The sequence below is a fragment of the Tauraco erythrolophus genome, chromosome 2 (genome assembly GCF_009769465.1).
Source record: "Tauraco erythrolophus isolate bTauEry1 chromosome 2, bTauEry1.pri, whole genome shotgun sequence".
NCBI classification, from domain to species: Eukaryota; Metazoa; Chordata; class Aves; order Musophagiformes; family Musophagidae; genus Tauraco; species Tauraco erythrolophus.
In genome coordinates this window covers 79,265,351-79,280,450 of record NC_141466.1, presented here as the reverse complement: position 1 = coordinate 79,280,450, position 15,100 = coordinate 79,265,351, and the positions used below count along the sequence as shown (strand labels likewise).

The window sequence follows — 15,100 nt, the reverse complement described above, 5'->3', positions numbered from 1 at the left end:
TTTGTTGGTAATACAAGAGGCTAACCGATGCTACTTAAAAATCCAGGCAGTGTATAAAAACAAAACGTCATGGGATATTTTATTAACAACCATCAGAAAAGTAAAAACTAAGAGCTCTAAGAAAAATACATGTCTCTGAAAAACAAGCCTGGGCAATTAGACTAAAATGCTGCATTAACATCAACTTTCATGTTACAATCCATGAAAGTATTATGCATTCGATTGCAACTAAGAAGCAGAATTCTTATTTCTTTTCTTCCTAATATCTATCCTATCTTCTTGAACTCGAAGAAACTGTCAGAATGCCAACCTTCACATTTCGATCAATATTTGTGTAGGACATGCATGCAGGAAACATTAAAAGAATATACTACTCTATTCAATTGTGTCAAATTATGAACCTGACAGTTGCAATGAGTGATATAAAATCACAACAAAGCCTACAAGTATTAAAAACTAGCTTCCTATCTCCCTCTTGAAGAATTAGCGAACATGTACAAGAGACCTTTTGGTACTCTGCAGTAGAAGTAAGCATCCAAAAAGTTATTTATAAACCCTAAGATAACATCATTATGTGAATAGCAGGATTTTCACAGTCAAAGGTGCAAGGAAAAAAAAAAAAAAAAAAAGAGTAAATTTAGAGAACTTGGGAGACGTGTCAATGATCTGACTGTGGTATAAGAAGCAGGAACACCAACAGTCTGAAATGTAACAGCCAAATCAGAGGCCAAAAAGCAATAAAGATACTAACATAGTCTCCCAAAAAATGCAATCATGACCTCTGCAAACAGATGATAGAGGAGTGGTTTGTTACACGTCCCGATACAGGAACAGTTTAATTCATATAAAGTTTATTCTGCACAACCCTAAGAAGCCAAAGGTGTAGTGAGGAAGAAAAAAACCCTCCTGAAATCTTATGTGTTTAATTCTGTGTTTGCCACTATGTAATATTTCAAAATACTCATGGCAGACAGTAACAATACCAAACGGTTAGCTAATATAAAAATAAATAAATAAGTAAATAAAAATCATAGGGCTTATTTGCATGTTGCAGTCGTTTTAATGCAAAGCGCTAGGTATCAATACTAATTATCTAGTAAAGTTATACCGATGAACTGACTGGCATACGTTAATTTCACGGACATCTTTACTGAGCAAATTTTTAATCTACGTCAGAACCACACGCTTTAACTACGATATCATTCAGACATTTTAAATCTGAAAGCGGTCTTATCATCTATTTCTAAGATACAAGATTTTGCTCAAGTCAAACATGAATGAAGGAGCCAGCGGAAGACATGATGGGACGGAAAAACACAGTGCAAATGATCTACTAGGATGCAAGTACGTGGAAACAGTTATGGGTGATGTAAGTAGAATGAGTCTGCTACATCATGGAGCTGAGCTACCTGGTATCATTTGCACTGCTGACAGGTTTGGGTTGAGCTGAGTCGCTACCGATGGGAGTGGGGCGACTGACAGCAACGCTGCAATGGTTCCGTGCATCACAAGGGACATTCCGTGTGCTGTGGCAAGAAGAAAAACTTCAGGAAACAGTTTTTTTTTAAAAAAAAAATAGTAAAAACGTATGTAGTTGAAAGTTTATTTTAAAAATAAAATTTTAAAGTGTGCATAATGAGGCCTGATTTTAAAAGTGTTTAAAGTACATAAAGTCTTTCGTGTGGAACAATTCTGGGTCTCAGAAGCTCCAAGGGCTGTCAACACATACAATAATAATAATAATAATAATCTTCAAAATAAAAATTTCCAAATCTTTAGAATAGTACTAGGTTCCTGCCAACAGCTAAGCAACTTTCAAAAAAATGTCAAGTGTAGAGTTTGATACTATGTTGATCTTCTTGAAAAACAAAGCCCTCTATTTGTGTAAAAATGTGCATGGCAAAGTTTATTTTGAAATATTTAAAAACTATTTTTGCATTAATTCTCAGGTCAACTCTTTCAAAGGGAAGCAAAACCATCCATTGCTTTAAGCTTCTTCACAGCAGGTTGGTAATGACGCAGAAATGCCACCATATTCCAGAATGCTACATTTTTAAATCTTACCTATGCTAAACTACAGAAAGCACTGTCACATGCATGTATAAGACATTGACAGTGGAGAAGGAAACAAAAGTCTTGTTAATGAGCAGTTTTCACTGAATTAAAGCTTATTACATTGAAACACTGTTCTCAGCAAAGACGAAGTGTTAAGAATGACTTCAAAGTGAGAAAGCATACACCAAAAAAACCTGTAAAATAAGAAGGAGGGAGGGAGGGGAGAGAAAAAGAAACTATATTGTCCTTAAAAGCACACTGATAAAATGTGGATCACTAACATGCTGATTTTTCCTATCTGCTTTGCCCTCAACAGGAAAGAAAAGGTGTTGCACTTACTGACAGTCAGCATAGCCAAGAGAGGACAAACCAGTTTAGAACTCTGTACTACTGCTAAATACCTGAAGCCTTCAGGCGTAGGGATGATAAGATGAGGATTAGGTGGATCACTATGGCACCGAGGTACTTTTACAGGACGGGGACTGTTTCGATGAATAGCTGCAAGCATAAAAAAAGGTGGCACATTTACTCTCGGATGTCAGAGATATTCTGTTAGGGCCATTTAAAGACACAAAATTAAAAAAAAAAAATCTTATTTTACAGAGTTGTGTGTGAACTGAAACATATATTCTTATCCTTTAAGAAAAATCCAAATGATCTCCATTTTAAATAAATCAATTATACATATTAATATTATTCATATTATTGTATCATGTAACTCATCTATAAAATAATGAAAAATCTCTGAGAATTAAAAATTATCAATTGGAAGATGTGTACTTACTTCACTAAAACTACATCATCATTATTTCAACTTCACAGATTAAAGACTATTTGTCATCTTATTGTGAAATAACTATCAACAAACCAAATAATAATTAAAAATATGTTCCTTTTGCATCAGAATCAGTTTTCTCAGACAACAAATGAAAGCAAAATGAGCTGGAAAAACACCCCACATATGATGGTTTTACCCATACCAATGCCCTCCACAACAGTCTGCCCCAAGGAAGTGGTACAAAGGGACAGTGTCAAACCTAAATGAGCTATCATTGTCCTCATGCCTAGCTGATTCAGTGCCCATAAGAGTAGTCTGCAGCATCTTCCCCTTCCCTCAACCCCTCCTTAACTGGCCAGAAAAATCGCAGAATCAGAATGGCACAGGCTGGAAGGGACCTTAGACATCACCTAATCCAACCTCCCTGTCAAGGGCAGGGATGCCTCTCAACTAGATCAGGCTACTCAAGGCTCTGTTCAACTTGGCCTTGAACGCCTCCAGGGAGGGGGCATCCACAACTTCTCTGGGCAATTTATTCCAAAGTCTTACCACCCTCGTACTGAAGAATTTATTCCCAAGATCTAATCTAAATCTGTTCTCCTTCAACTTAAACCCATTTCCCCTTGTCCTATCAGTGGACACTCTTGTAAAAAGTCCCTCCCCAGCCTTCCTGTAGGTTCCCTTCAGGTATTGGAAGGCAGCTATTAGGTCCCCCCAAAGTCTTCTCTTTTCAAGGCTGAACAATCCCAGCTCCCGCAACCTGTCCTCGTAGCAGAGGTGCTCCAGCCCCTGGATCACCTTTGTGGCCCTCCTCTGAACACGCTCCAACAGAACTATGTCTCTCTTATGGTGGGGACACCTGAACTGGACGCAGTATTCGAGGTGAGGTCTCACAAGAGCAGTGTAAAGGGGAAGAATCACCTCTCTTGACCTGCTGACCACGCTTCTCCTGATACATCCCAGGATGCGGTTGGCCTTCTGGGCTGCATGAGCGCACTGCCAGCTCATGTTGAGCTTCTCATCTATAAACATCCCCAAATCCTTCTCTTCAGGGCTACTCTCAACCCACTCTGTGCCCGGTTTGTATTTGTGCCTAGGATTGGCCCAACCCAGGTGAAGGACCTTGCATTTTGACTTGTTGAAGCTCATGCAGTTTGCACCGGCCCATTTCTCAAGCCTATCAAGGTCCCTCTGGATGGCATCTCTTCCCTCAAGTGAGTCCGCGGCACCACACAGCTTGGTGTCGTCGGCAAACTTACTGAGGGTGCACTCAATGCCGTCATCCATGTCGCTGACACAGATGTTGAACAGCACTGGACCCAGAACAGAACCCTGAGGGACACCGCTTGACACTGGTCTCCATGTAGACATCGCACCACTGACCACAACTCTTTGAGTGTGATCATCCAGTCAGTTCTTTATCCACCGAGTGGTCCATCTGTCAAATCCGTGTCTCTCCATTTTAGAGACAAGGATGTCAAGTGGGACAGTGTCAAATGCTTTGCACAAGTCCAGGAAAATGACATCCATTGCTTTACCCATGTCAACCAGTGCTGTAGCTTTGTTGTAGAAGGCCATTAAATTAGTCAGGCACGACTTGCCCCTAGTGAAGCCATGTTGGCTGTCACCAACCACTTGGTTATTTTTTATGTGCCTTAGTACAGCTACCAGGATACTGCGGGAGTCATCACAAGATCGCCGATTGTCCATCAAAACCTGAGTCAGCACTTTCTGCCAGGCTAGGTTAACCACAGTGAGTCGAGTTCCTGCCTTGTTTGCGCTACCAGGACAAGTAAAAGTTGCCAGGGCCAGGTGTTGGTTGTCCTGTTATAATTCACTAGGACACTAGTGGAAGACCAGAAGGCAGAACCTAACCCACTTGGGTAGACATAGGCTGTTTCACAAAGCAAAGAGACAGGATTAAACACTAGGAGAGCCCCAGCTATGTGCCTACAGGCAGCAGCATTAACACATCGGGATCCTCAGCTTTGGGAAAAGGGATAAAGATCACAGTGGGTTTAAGTCTCTCAACAGAGTATGCAAATGGACATAGGAATTTCTGCTGATCATGAGACAGAAAACAGTTTCTGCAGTATCTGCAGCCAGGATACAGTTTATTTCACATGTATTAAAGTTTCAGCTTGCTGTTCCAGTCTGCACCATCCCCTTCCCCATGCCTCTGATCCAAAAGCCATCAAGCTATTTAGTTTGTGTCATCTGCTGGGTCTGCAATAGAATTTATGAAGAGTTTCATTTCTTTGGGATCATCACGCTAGTAATTTTCCTAAAACACGCCTTCATGTTACAACAGTATCACAAGCAAAGGTACATGTTTTACGTCACATTATAGAATTTGGCCAAAATTTATTTTAGACTATGCTTCTTTCCAAAGGATTGGACTGACTTGCATTGGGAAAGGTTTCTCAGCTATAAGAGTTTCTCATCAAAATGATATCAAAACTGAAGCTTTCCTGAAATACTGAAAAACCTCCTCTTGCCTGAGTCAAATTACCTTCCCTTCATGTCTTCTGCTGTCAACCCTGTCCAGGAAGTGGACATCAGGAGAAAGAAAAGATGATGATGTAGTATTATGAAAGTTAAACCAGTCAATGGACTTGGGAGGAGGAAGAGAGAAACAGTACTGAGAAAGAGATAAGTAAAAGGGAACACGGCCGAGGAAACATTTTTTTTCTCAAGATAAACAATAAAATGTGCTGATTTCACTCTAATGCCAAAGATATTTTTTACACTATGACAAATTTTGTGATATTGGAGAACTATTTCCCATAGCTCTATCATCAAGTCCTCAGTCATAACTCCTCTGTACCTCAAACATAAAGTCCATCAGAAGTATAAATATCTGCAGTGTCATAACGAAAGTTTGGGAGAGGAAGCTGTAACTGCCTCCTTGAAGTTATAATAACTTCTTTACCCAACTTTAACAAAAAAAAAAAATCACAATTCTTTTCCAAAAGATCTGCAAGACTTCACAGGGATTCAAGGACAAAATCTGAGAAAAGCATCTGTAAAGCTTTGAAATTTCTTGAGTAAAATTACCATGTATTTATATTTCATCAGGCAGTAATGCCTTCATATCAAGAAACATTTTGAAAAGCTTAAAAATACCTTTATCGGTATTTCTAGCATTTTTAAATCACTTTACGATCGAAATTCTGAAACAATAGCAGCAAAGCTCCAGAACAAACACCAGTAACTTCTGCCTTACCAAGGTACAAACCTGTAACAGGACTGTGAGGTTTTCCAATAACATGGCCAATGCACTCATTCATCAGAGCTTGTAAACTCTAGAAAAAAAACAGAAAAATTTGTGATGTTTTATGCTACGAGAGAGTTGATAGTAAGACTCACAGTACTAAAATGACACTGATTAAGCATGCAATCTGTCAAGTAAGCACCCTCACATTCTATCAATTATATTAAACTTCTGGATCCACATTAGCGTTTTGACTTTGTTGATTTTTTTTTTTTTTAAGCTAGAAGTCTTAGTCTTGTCTTGCTTTTTGACCTTGTCAAAATTATGTAACCATAAGAACTGAACAATGTACATCATAAAGAACATTTAATAATATAAAGCTAATGGAACATAAAGATATCCATTGTCAAAAAATTAAAAATCAAGCTTGCTGGAAAAAGCTGAAATAATCTCCTCTGCCCTCTCCCTTCCCACCCTAAGAAGAAACACACAAAGAAGTAAGGCAGCCTGAATCACAAGACTAATATCTGTAAGACGAAAAAAAAAAAAAAAGAGCAGCACTGCATATTAAAAGAAATCCACTTTCTTTATCTACCCATGGAGTTATTATGACTTTCACAAAAGAGCGTTCAATAGCTAAACCACTGAGCTGGGGCTCAGATAATCTGAGCTTAATTACTGGGTGTACACTGTGTATGTAACCTTGGACAAATTATCAAATCTTCCTCTGGTTCAATTTACTTGTCAGAACACCAGGGATAAAACATGTCTTCACAATAAAGAATTAAAATGATGTTCTTAGGTACAGTTGCTACGAAGGCCACTTCTATATACCAGTCATTTAGACCAGTCAAAATTTCTTCCAGAAATCAGAAACTTAGTGAAGACCAAGAACCTAAAACTAGGTTGATTAATCAACAACAACAACAAAAAAAAAAAAAAAAAGAAAAAAGAAAAAAGTGTTGTATCTGTGATTGGTGTATCTTATCAACCCAGACTGAGATAGAATTTCAGCTTTAGACCTAGACAGTCCTTCTTCTATGACATCAGGTATTATTTAAATAAGAGATTAGGATTGACATACGCATTTCTAGGTGAAATGCTGTGACCTGTGTTATACAGGAGTTAGATCAAAGTGGCTTCAAGTGATGCTCTCCAAAAGTGAAATCCAGTTTAAGAAAGCAAGAGTTCAGAAATGCAGTTAAGGTTTTGTTTTCTCCCCCTTTCTCTCCCACTTGTTCAAAATCTGACTTCACTCCATCTTAAATAACACTGGCTCCAAATTCTCTTCTCTGTACATGTGAAACCTCTGTCATAAAAACACTCTATTTGAAGAAGTGCTATGATATCTTAGTTATCAGTCAACAGAAACAAATTAATGCATGATCATTTTTCAAGTCTCCTTCAAGGTCACAAAAGGTTATCAGTTTCATTTTTGGACAATATTAACAGTTTATACTGTCAAAGCCCACACTAGATTTTCTGAGCTTCTTTCCTCCTTAGAAGCTTCTCTCTAAACACTGAGGGGAACTCTAGCAAGATAGTATCACTAAAATATATATGTATTACTCTTCAAAATACCAGATGTTTTAGAAACTGTGCTAAAGCAAATAAATAAAGTTGAGAAGCTACTTCCTAAAGCTAAGTGTTAGTGTATTTCAAATACAAGCTTAACTCTGTCATTTAGGCAGACAACCCTTTCCCAACAACACATACGTGGGACTACAACACAATTTAGTTGAGGGCTCTTGATAAAAACATATGTGAAAAAAGACTAAACTACATCATTTCTGTATTACACAAGGTTAATGTGGTTGGCATTTCATAACACATCTTGAAATTAATACATATCAGAGGTGCTGACACTCACATTCTGGTATTTTGTGGCAGCTGTGCTTTCACTTCTCTGTAGTACTTTACCAAGATCAGAGAAATAAATTCTCAGAACTTTATTTCCACAGGAAAAATGGGGAAGGCAGAGCACACAAAAAAGCCAATTTTAGACTACTATTTTTTACATAGCAAAAACAAAAGAAAGATGCTTTAAGGTCTGTTTCACATTGGCATAATTTGAAGAAATACCTTTAAACAATTGTGACTTTGTATTCATATCCATAAATGAACTCTGGATGCTAACTAAGCCTCAGAAGCTTATATTCAGAAATTTATTGACAAATATAAATTGTAACTCTGCAGAAAAGGTGCTGTCAAATTTCGCAAGAGACAAAGGGAGATAGCCTCCCAAGACAGTACCAGCAACTTGTTGGCAATCTGAAAACATTAATGCCAGTGGTCACAAGTATACTCTATTCAGAATCTTACAAACTGAAGAGATATCAACATCAGTAGCTATATACAACAGCAATTGTTCCAGAACAGCATCTGTATTCAGACATAGCTGTATGAAAAATATCCCTGATAATATATACTGATAGCTTCGCATATATGTAGAAATAAACAACAAGCAGAGTAACTTATTCCATACCAAGAAATCATCTTCTGGGAGAGCTGAAATAAATGCTGGCTCGATGGCTTGAAGAAAATCAAAACCTTGAGTTGCCCACCTATCTCAAAGAAAGAGACAAGACAGAAAATGAATTGCTCTTTGGCTAATGCCATCATAAGAGTTCCAACAAGATCCAAAACCAGTAAGTGGTAGTTACTTATCTTTCCTCTGGGAAATATGACAAACTCTTTGTAAGAAAATGGATTAGCATATAAGAGGTAATATATTTAGCTTATATTAATATTCGCTCAATAAAGTGATCAGGCCATGCTATATATCTCAAATCTTATAAGTGCTATCTTCAGAAACAGTATCATCAATTCACTCACAATATGTTGGCAACAAGCCAAATCACAGTGCCTCCTGCCTAAATTCTCCTTTCGGAAACAAGATCAAAACAGGACTAATGATTTCATGACTATCTGATCAGCAGCAACTGGGCATCACTGGTTTCAGGGCCTAGATTGGTAAAGTAAAACAAATAAGTAACTTGGCTAGAGCAAGTTGTGTCTTCAGCCATTGCTCTCCTCGCACTGTCTCCTTTTAGATCTACTAGAATTAGCTGCTACAACCTACAATATGCAAGTAGAATCACAGGACATTCTGAGTTGGAAAGGACCCACAAGGATCATCAGAGTCCAAATCCTGACTCCACACAGGGCAACCTGACAGTTAAACCATGTATCTAAGAGCATTGTCCAAATGCTTCCTGAACACCAACAGGCCTGGGTTCATGACCACTTCCCTGGGGCACTTGTTCCAGTGCTTGACCACCCTCTCAGTGAAGACCTTTTTTCTAATATCCAATCTGAACTTCCCCTAATGCAGCTTTAAGATGTTCCCTCTTGTCCTATCACCAGACACCAGAGAGATAAGATCAGCACCTCCCTCTCCATTCCCCATCATGGAGAAGTTGTAGACAGCAATGAGGTCACCCCTCAGTCTCCTCTTCTCTGAGTAAACCTAGTATTGTCAGACACTCCTCCTAAGTCTTGCCATCCTTCACCATCTTCATTGCGCTCCTTCAGACATGCTGTAATATTTTTACACCCCTATACTGTGGAGCCCAAAAGTGCACACGTTACTCGAGGCAAAGCTGCACTGATGCTAAATATGGTGGGACAATCACTTCTTTCAGCCGGTTAGCTATACTGTCCCTAATGCACCGCAGGATATGGTTGGCCCTTTTCACCACCAGGGTACGCTGTTGACCCATATAGAGCTTACAATGAACCAGAACCCCAAGATCCCTTACTGCAGGGCTCCATTCCAACATCTTGGACCCTGATCTATATGTACATCCAGGATTACATCACTCCAGGTGCAAAATCTGGCATTTGTCCTTGTTAAATTTCATTAGGTTGGTGATTGCCCAACACTCAATCTATCAAGATATCTCCATAAGGCCTCTCTACCCTTGGCAGAATCAATGTCTACTCCTAATTTAGTATCATTGGCAAACTTACTAAGTATGTACTCAACTCTTGTGTCTAGATTATTGATAAAAACATTTCGGAGAACTGGCCTTAAAAACAGAGCCCTGAGGAACACTCCAGTGGCTAGCTGCCAGCCAGCTGTTACCCCATTTACTCCAACTCTTCGAGTCCAACTCTTCAGTCAATTGTTCACCCACCATACTGTGCACATGTCTACCAGTATGCTGGACAATTTGTCCAAAAGGATATTTTGAGAGATAGTATCAAAAGCTTTGCTAAAATAATAATAAAACAAACAAACAAACAAACAAAAGAGAAGTTGCCCAGAGAAGTTGTGGATGCCCCATCCCTGGAAGTGTTTAAGGCCAGGTTAGATGAGGCTTTGGGCAACCTGGTGTAGTGGAGGATTTCTCTGCCCATGGCAGGGGGGTTGGAACTAGATGATCTTTAAGGTCCCTTCCAACCCTAACCATTCTATGATTCTATAAAAAAAACCCCACCAAAAAACCCCACCACATCCACTGCCTTCTCTTTGTCCACTAGGCAGGTAATCTTGTTATAAAAGGATATTTAGTTAGTAAGGCATGGTTTGCCCTCCATGAACCCATGTTGACTTTGACAGATGACTACATTGTCTCTGAAGTGTTTTTCAGTAACACCCAGCGTAACCTTCTCCATAATTTTACCAGGAACTGAAGTGAGACTGACAGGTCTATAACTACCAGAGTCTTCTTTCTACCCCTTCTGAAAATTAGAATAACATTTGCTAGCTTCCAGTCAAGGGGGACCTCTCCAGACCCCCAAGACCGTTGCTAAATAACTGAGAAAGGTCTCACAATAACATGAGCGAACTTCTTCAGTACCTTGGAATTAATTCCATCAGGCCTCATAGACTTGTATGCATTCCATTGCAGCAGCAAATCTTGTACAAGTTGAAATTCAATCAGGAGCTTGTCACTCTCCTAGTTGTGATCCTCCAATGCAGAGCTCCAGGGGTCCCAGGGCCCATCATTTGTGTTAAAGACAGAGGACAAGGCAGCACTAAATGTCTCTGCTTTATCTTGGTCCCTATTTGTGAGGTGACCAATTTCATTAAGTAATGGACCAATGTCCCTCCTTTTGCTGTTAACCTACTTTAAAAAGCCTTTCAAGTTAATCTGGGGTTTGTGTATTTTTTTTGTTTTGTTTTGTTTTCTGTTTTCTTTCGTTTTTTAAGATTAGCACATCAAGCTCACTAGCCTATCCACACATGGTTCAGCCTACCCACTCCTTCCACCTCTTCTTCCAGCAAGCAGAACAAACCACCTCCAGGACAGACTGAGCAGCCCTATACTTTAAGGAAACAAAACTGTCACTGATACATTGATCTGTGCTAGCAGATTACACAAGGCACCTATTTTAACACAAAATAATTCTTTTAAATTTCTGATATATCAGCTGCAAAATACTGCAAAACCATGGAAATAAATCAAGTAACAGTATCATTCTGCTTGTGCCAGTTTCCCAGTTTCGCTGTTTACATTCTCGAACTGATGTAACTTTGTAGCTTTTCTCATTAGTGCCCAGCACTAGAGTTTCATAGCACTGACTTTAAGCACAATTGTAGAGACCACTGGGCACAACACTACTGTCAACAGAAAGTACTTCAGACTACAGCAAAAAGCCATCCACAAATGCATCCATTACTGCAGTCATAACACTGAAGAATTTTCACCAGAGCAGAAACACTTCTTCCTCATCTGTGGGCCATACTTCAGATGCTTTCAGAAAGGACTAATTGAAGGACTTCTACAAGAGGCTAAAGCTCCCAACATACATAATTTCTGCAACTGGCACAAAACAATACTCCTTTCTCTGTAGAATATCCAGAGAATGACTGTTGCATATCCTGCAATCTTTAGTGACTCCTGACCACATAGAATTCTGCTCCAACCTAATGAACCTTATCTAAATTTTTTCAATTGTGTGAGTCCAACAATCTCCACCTTTTCTTCCCATATTCTGTCAGCTAACATAAGGCAAAATATTCAACAAAATCTTCTGCTAAGTAGTTGGAGTGTTCATTTGGCTTTATGCATTGACTATTCAAATTACTTTCAAAATTTAAAACACAAAAGCGTCAATAGTTCAGAAGAACTACTTCTAAACAATAAAGCATTATTCACAATGTGAAAAGTCCTGCATGACATTTAAACACAAACTACTACAGCAGGAACAAGTAGGCTGTTACCTGGGTCGAGTGCCTCGGCCACTCTCACATTTTGTCAGCACATAATTCATCCATTTTCTGGCAAAGCTGATATACTTGTCTCCAATTTTCTGCCTGAATTCTCCAGACATCAGACGAACAACTTCTTTATGATACTGTAAGAAACTAAAGATTACTTTTCACATATTAATACGAAGAACAAAAACACCATTTCCAATATCCACTGGAGTATTTGCTGGCTAACAAAACTCTTAAGTATGGCAAAAGTCCCATCCTATTCTTAGACAAAATTATTTTATGCAAGCAGGTGCATATTTATAGAAAAAAAAATCATGAAAAATTATATGATACAAAACATGTTATCGTGAGCGGCAGCACTCGAGCCACACTGCATTCCTGTGTGTATACAGGCATGTGCTGATGTTCAACAGAGTACACATCATTTAAGAAACATCCTACATAAACGCTCAGTTCTGTAATCAGAGATTGAACTGCAAAGTAGTGTTTATTTTTAGATATATTGCAGGTAACATTAGGAGATAAAGGAGTTGTATACGTACATTTAAAAAAATTAAATAAAAATACCAGCTGTTTTTTCGAAGGCTACACTTAGAACTACGTTAGGGTATGATATAATATCAAAAAAAATTTTACAAAGCTCACAGGAATCAAATAGTGAAACAGTATACTAAAAGCATCTAAATATGACATTTCCTCATCAGCATGCTAAGGCAGGCACTCAAAAGCTATATTCACTGCATCAAAGAATCACCACTGAAAGAACGGCTCATATTACAGTATTATGCTATTAGGCTAAAAAATTGTGAGACGCCAAGTTACAAAATAACATACAATATCAACAGATTTTTCTGATTTCATCTAAAGTGCTGTCAAGTAGCAGAGCCTACAAGACTACACGTGAATTCATCAAGTCCTTAAAGCTTTTTAGAGTTCCAGGCATTGCTAATTGGAGTCTGAATTTAATAGATCTATCTGTTCTTGTTTCAATCATTTTCACTTCAGATTTCTGTGGCAACACATATTTTTTACAATGTTCTGCTAGAATTCTCCAGACTTCCACAGAGTTATAGTTACCTTATTTGGACCAACACAAAACCAGCAATTTCAATTGGTTCTTACCAAAACTACAAAACAAATGTGTCATTAAGTCTTTGTTTCCTTACCTCAAACCCAAAATTATAACCCTGAATCATGGCTTCCCGGTAGTATTGCTGCAAAGTGGCAGATTCAGATTCATCAACCTCAGCATCAAACTCCGATGTGAACATGTGATCAACTCTATCAATGGCACTGCTGATCTTATTGCATAGCTGTAATGCATCACTCTGAGCAACAACAAAAAGGGATTGAGGGGGTATCAAATTATTATTTATATTTTACAGTTGACAACATTCAGGCAAACATGAATCTAACAATTGCATTATTTTAAATGGAAATGTACTTTAATGCCATCAAAATTCATTCAGTCTTGGAAAAAGGAACGTTTTCCAGTAGCTGCACTAAGTCAGTCTTATAATTAACTGAAGTAGTATAATTAAATTTGTTTGTTTGAGTGAGATTAACTTTAAAAACAAAGATAGCAAGGGCAGGGGTGGGGAGGGTGGGGGTTGAACCACACCCAACCAAAATCAGACAGACAAGAACAGAGAAAATGAGTTTCACTAACTGTAATATGACCAAGCCTTTGGTTGTATTTTCACCCTGGTATGTGGGTACAGCTTCTGTTGAACTCAGGGGTACATGTAGGGACCTGATATTGTAACTTCAATCTAACAAATCTTTGCCTTTCTGGGGCCTCAAAAAAAAAAAAAAAAAAAAAACAAACAAACCAAAAACCCACAACACTCCACCAAAGAAAAATCTCATCTAACAAAAAAACAACCACAACACAAAAAAAAACACAACAAGAAAAAACACAAAAAAACCTCAAGCAACAAGCAAAAAAACACAGACAGACATACCCACTTCTACATCACTAAGCAGCCATCTTCTCCAAATATCAGGAAAAAAAAGTTGTTTCTGGCAGATCGTGAATTTTGATTGAATTTATTTTTATGAAATCGAACACTTTCTTTCAATTCAATAGTGCTCTCATATGAAGATGTACTTGTTCTGTTGCAATTAATATTTCTATCACATTATGGACTTGTTTCCCACGTACCCAGTGCAAAACTGGCTACATCAATATTGCTACAAAAATACGCTCACGGATCCTTTGCAAAAACAGAATGAAAATTGTACCGAAAGTACAGTCCATACAGGTTGCATAAATTACAACTGCACAATACGTCACTAGCATTGCAAGCAAGGCTCCTTACACGATTTTACTTATCAGTGAGCAAAGCACAATCAGTTTTGACTCGGATAATCTCAGAAACTGCTTACCTTTAGCTGTTGTAGAGCTTTGGCGATGACTGGTTGGCTGGATGTCTGTTCCTGGTGCAGAGATATGAGCCCTTCAATAGACTGCTGGAAAGCTTTTCTCTGACTCACAAGGTGAGCAGATTGAATGACGACAAGGAGGAGGTTATCAACCTACGAATACAAGATTACCACTAGTTCTTACAAACAAAATCCTCCCTATAAAAACATGTCCCATATCAGAAAATTCCAACTAGTTATTTTTTTCGGACAAATGCCATCACAAGTTTTCAAGGGAAATATACTCCTATTCACTTCTGGAAAAGTTTAGGAAATACTGTATTAAAATTATCTTTGAAATAGTTTTATACAGAAAGGCAGCATCTAAGCAAAATAATTATATTTTCTCAAAGCAGATTGAGGTAACAACCATCACATAAATAAATAAGTTTTATCCAAGTAACGTACTACACTTCAGGACAAAAATCTACTATTGAACAGGGAAAGCCACAGACTTACT

At 38.3% G+C, this 15,100-nt stretch overlaps 1 protein-coding gene across 1 annotated transcript in view; it reads right to left on the bottom strand.

Annotated features, from left to right (window-relative positions):
• MAP3K4 (mitogen-activated protein kinase kinase kinase 4) overlaps window positions 1-15,100 on the bottom strand; it is a 58,717-nt gene that overhangs the window by 19,347 nt on the left and 24,270 nt on the right. The window contains exons 10-16 of the mRNA XM_086626817.1: window positions 14,605-14,754; window positions 13,383-13,544; window positions 12,220-12,353; window positions 8,533-8,611; window positions 6,060-6,138; window positions 2,457-2,553; window positions 1,410-1,526 (exon numbers count right to left, since the gene is read on the bottom strand). Of these exons, the coding sequence (XP_086482943.1) occupies window positions 1,410-1,526; window positions 2,457-2,553; window positions 6,060-6,138; window positions 8,533-8,611; window positions 12,220-12,353; window positions 13,383-13,544; window positions 14,605-14,754 (818 nt within the window). The remainder of the gene's footprint in view (window positions 1-1,409; window positions 1,527-2,456; window positions 2,554-6,059; window positions 6,139-8,532; window positions 8,612-12,219; window positions 12,354-13,382; window positions 13,545-14,604; window positions 14,755-15,100) is intronic.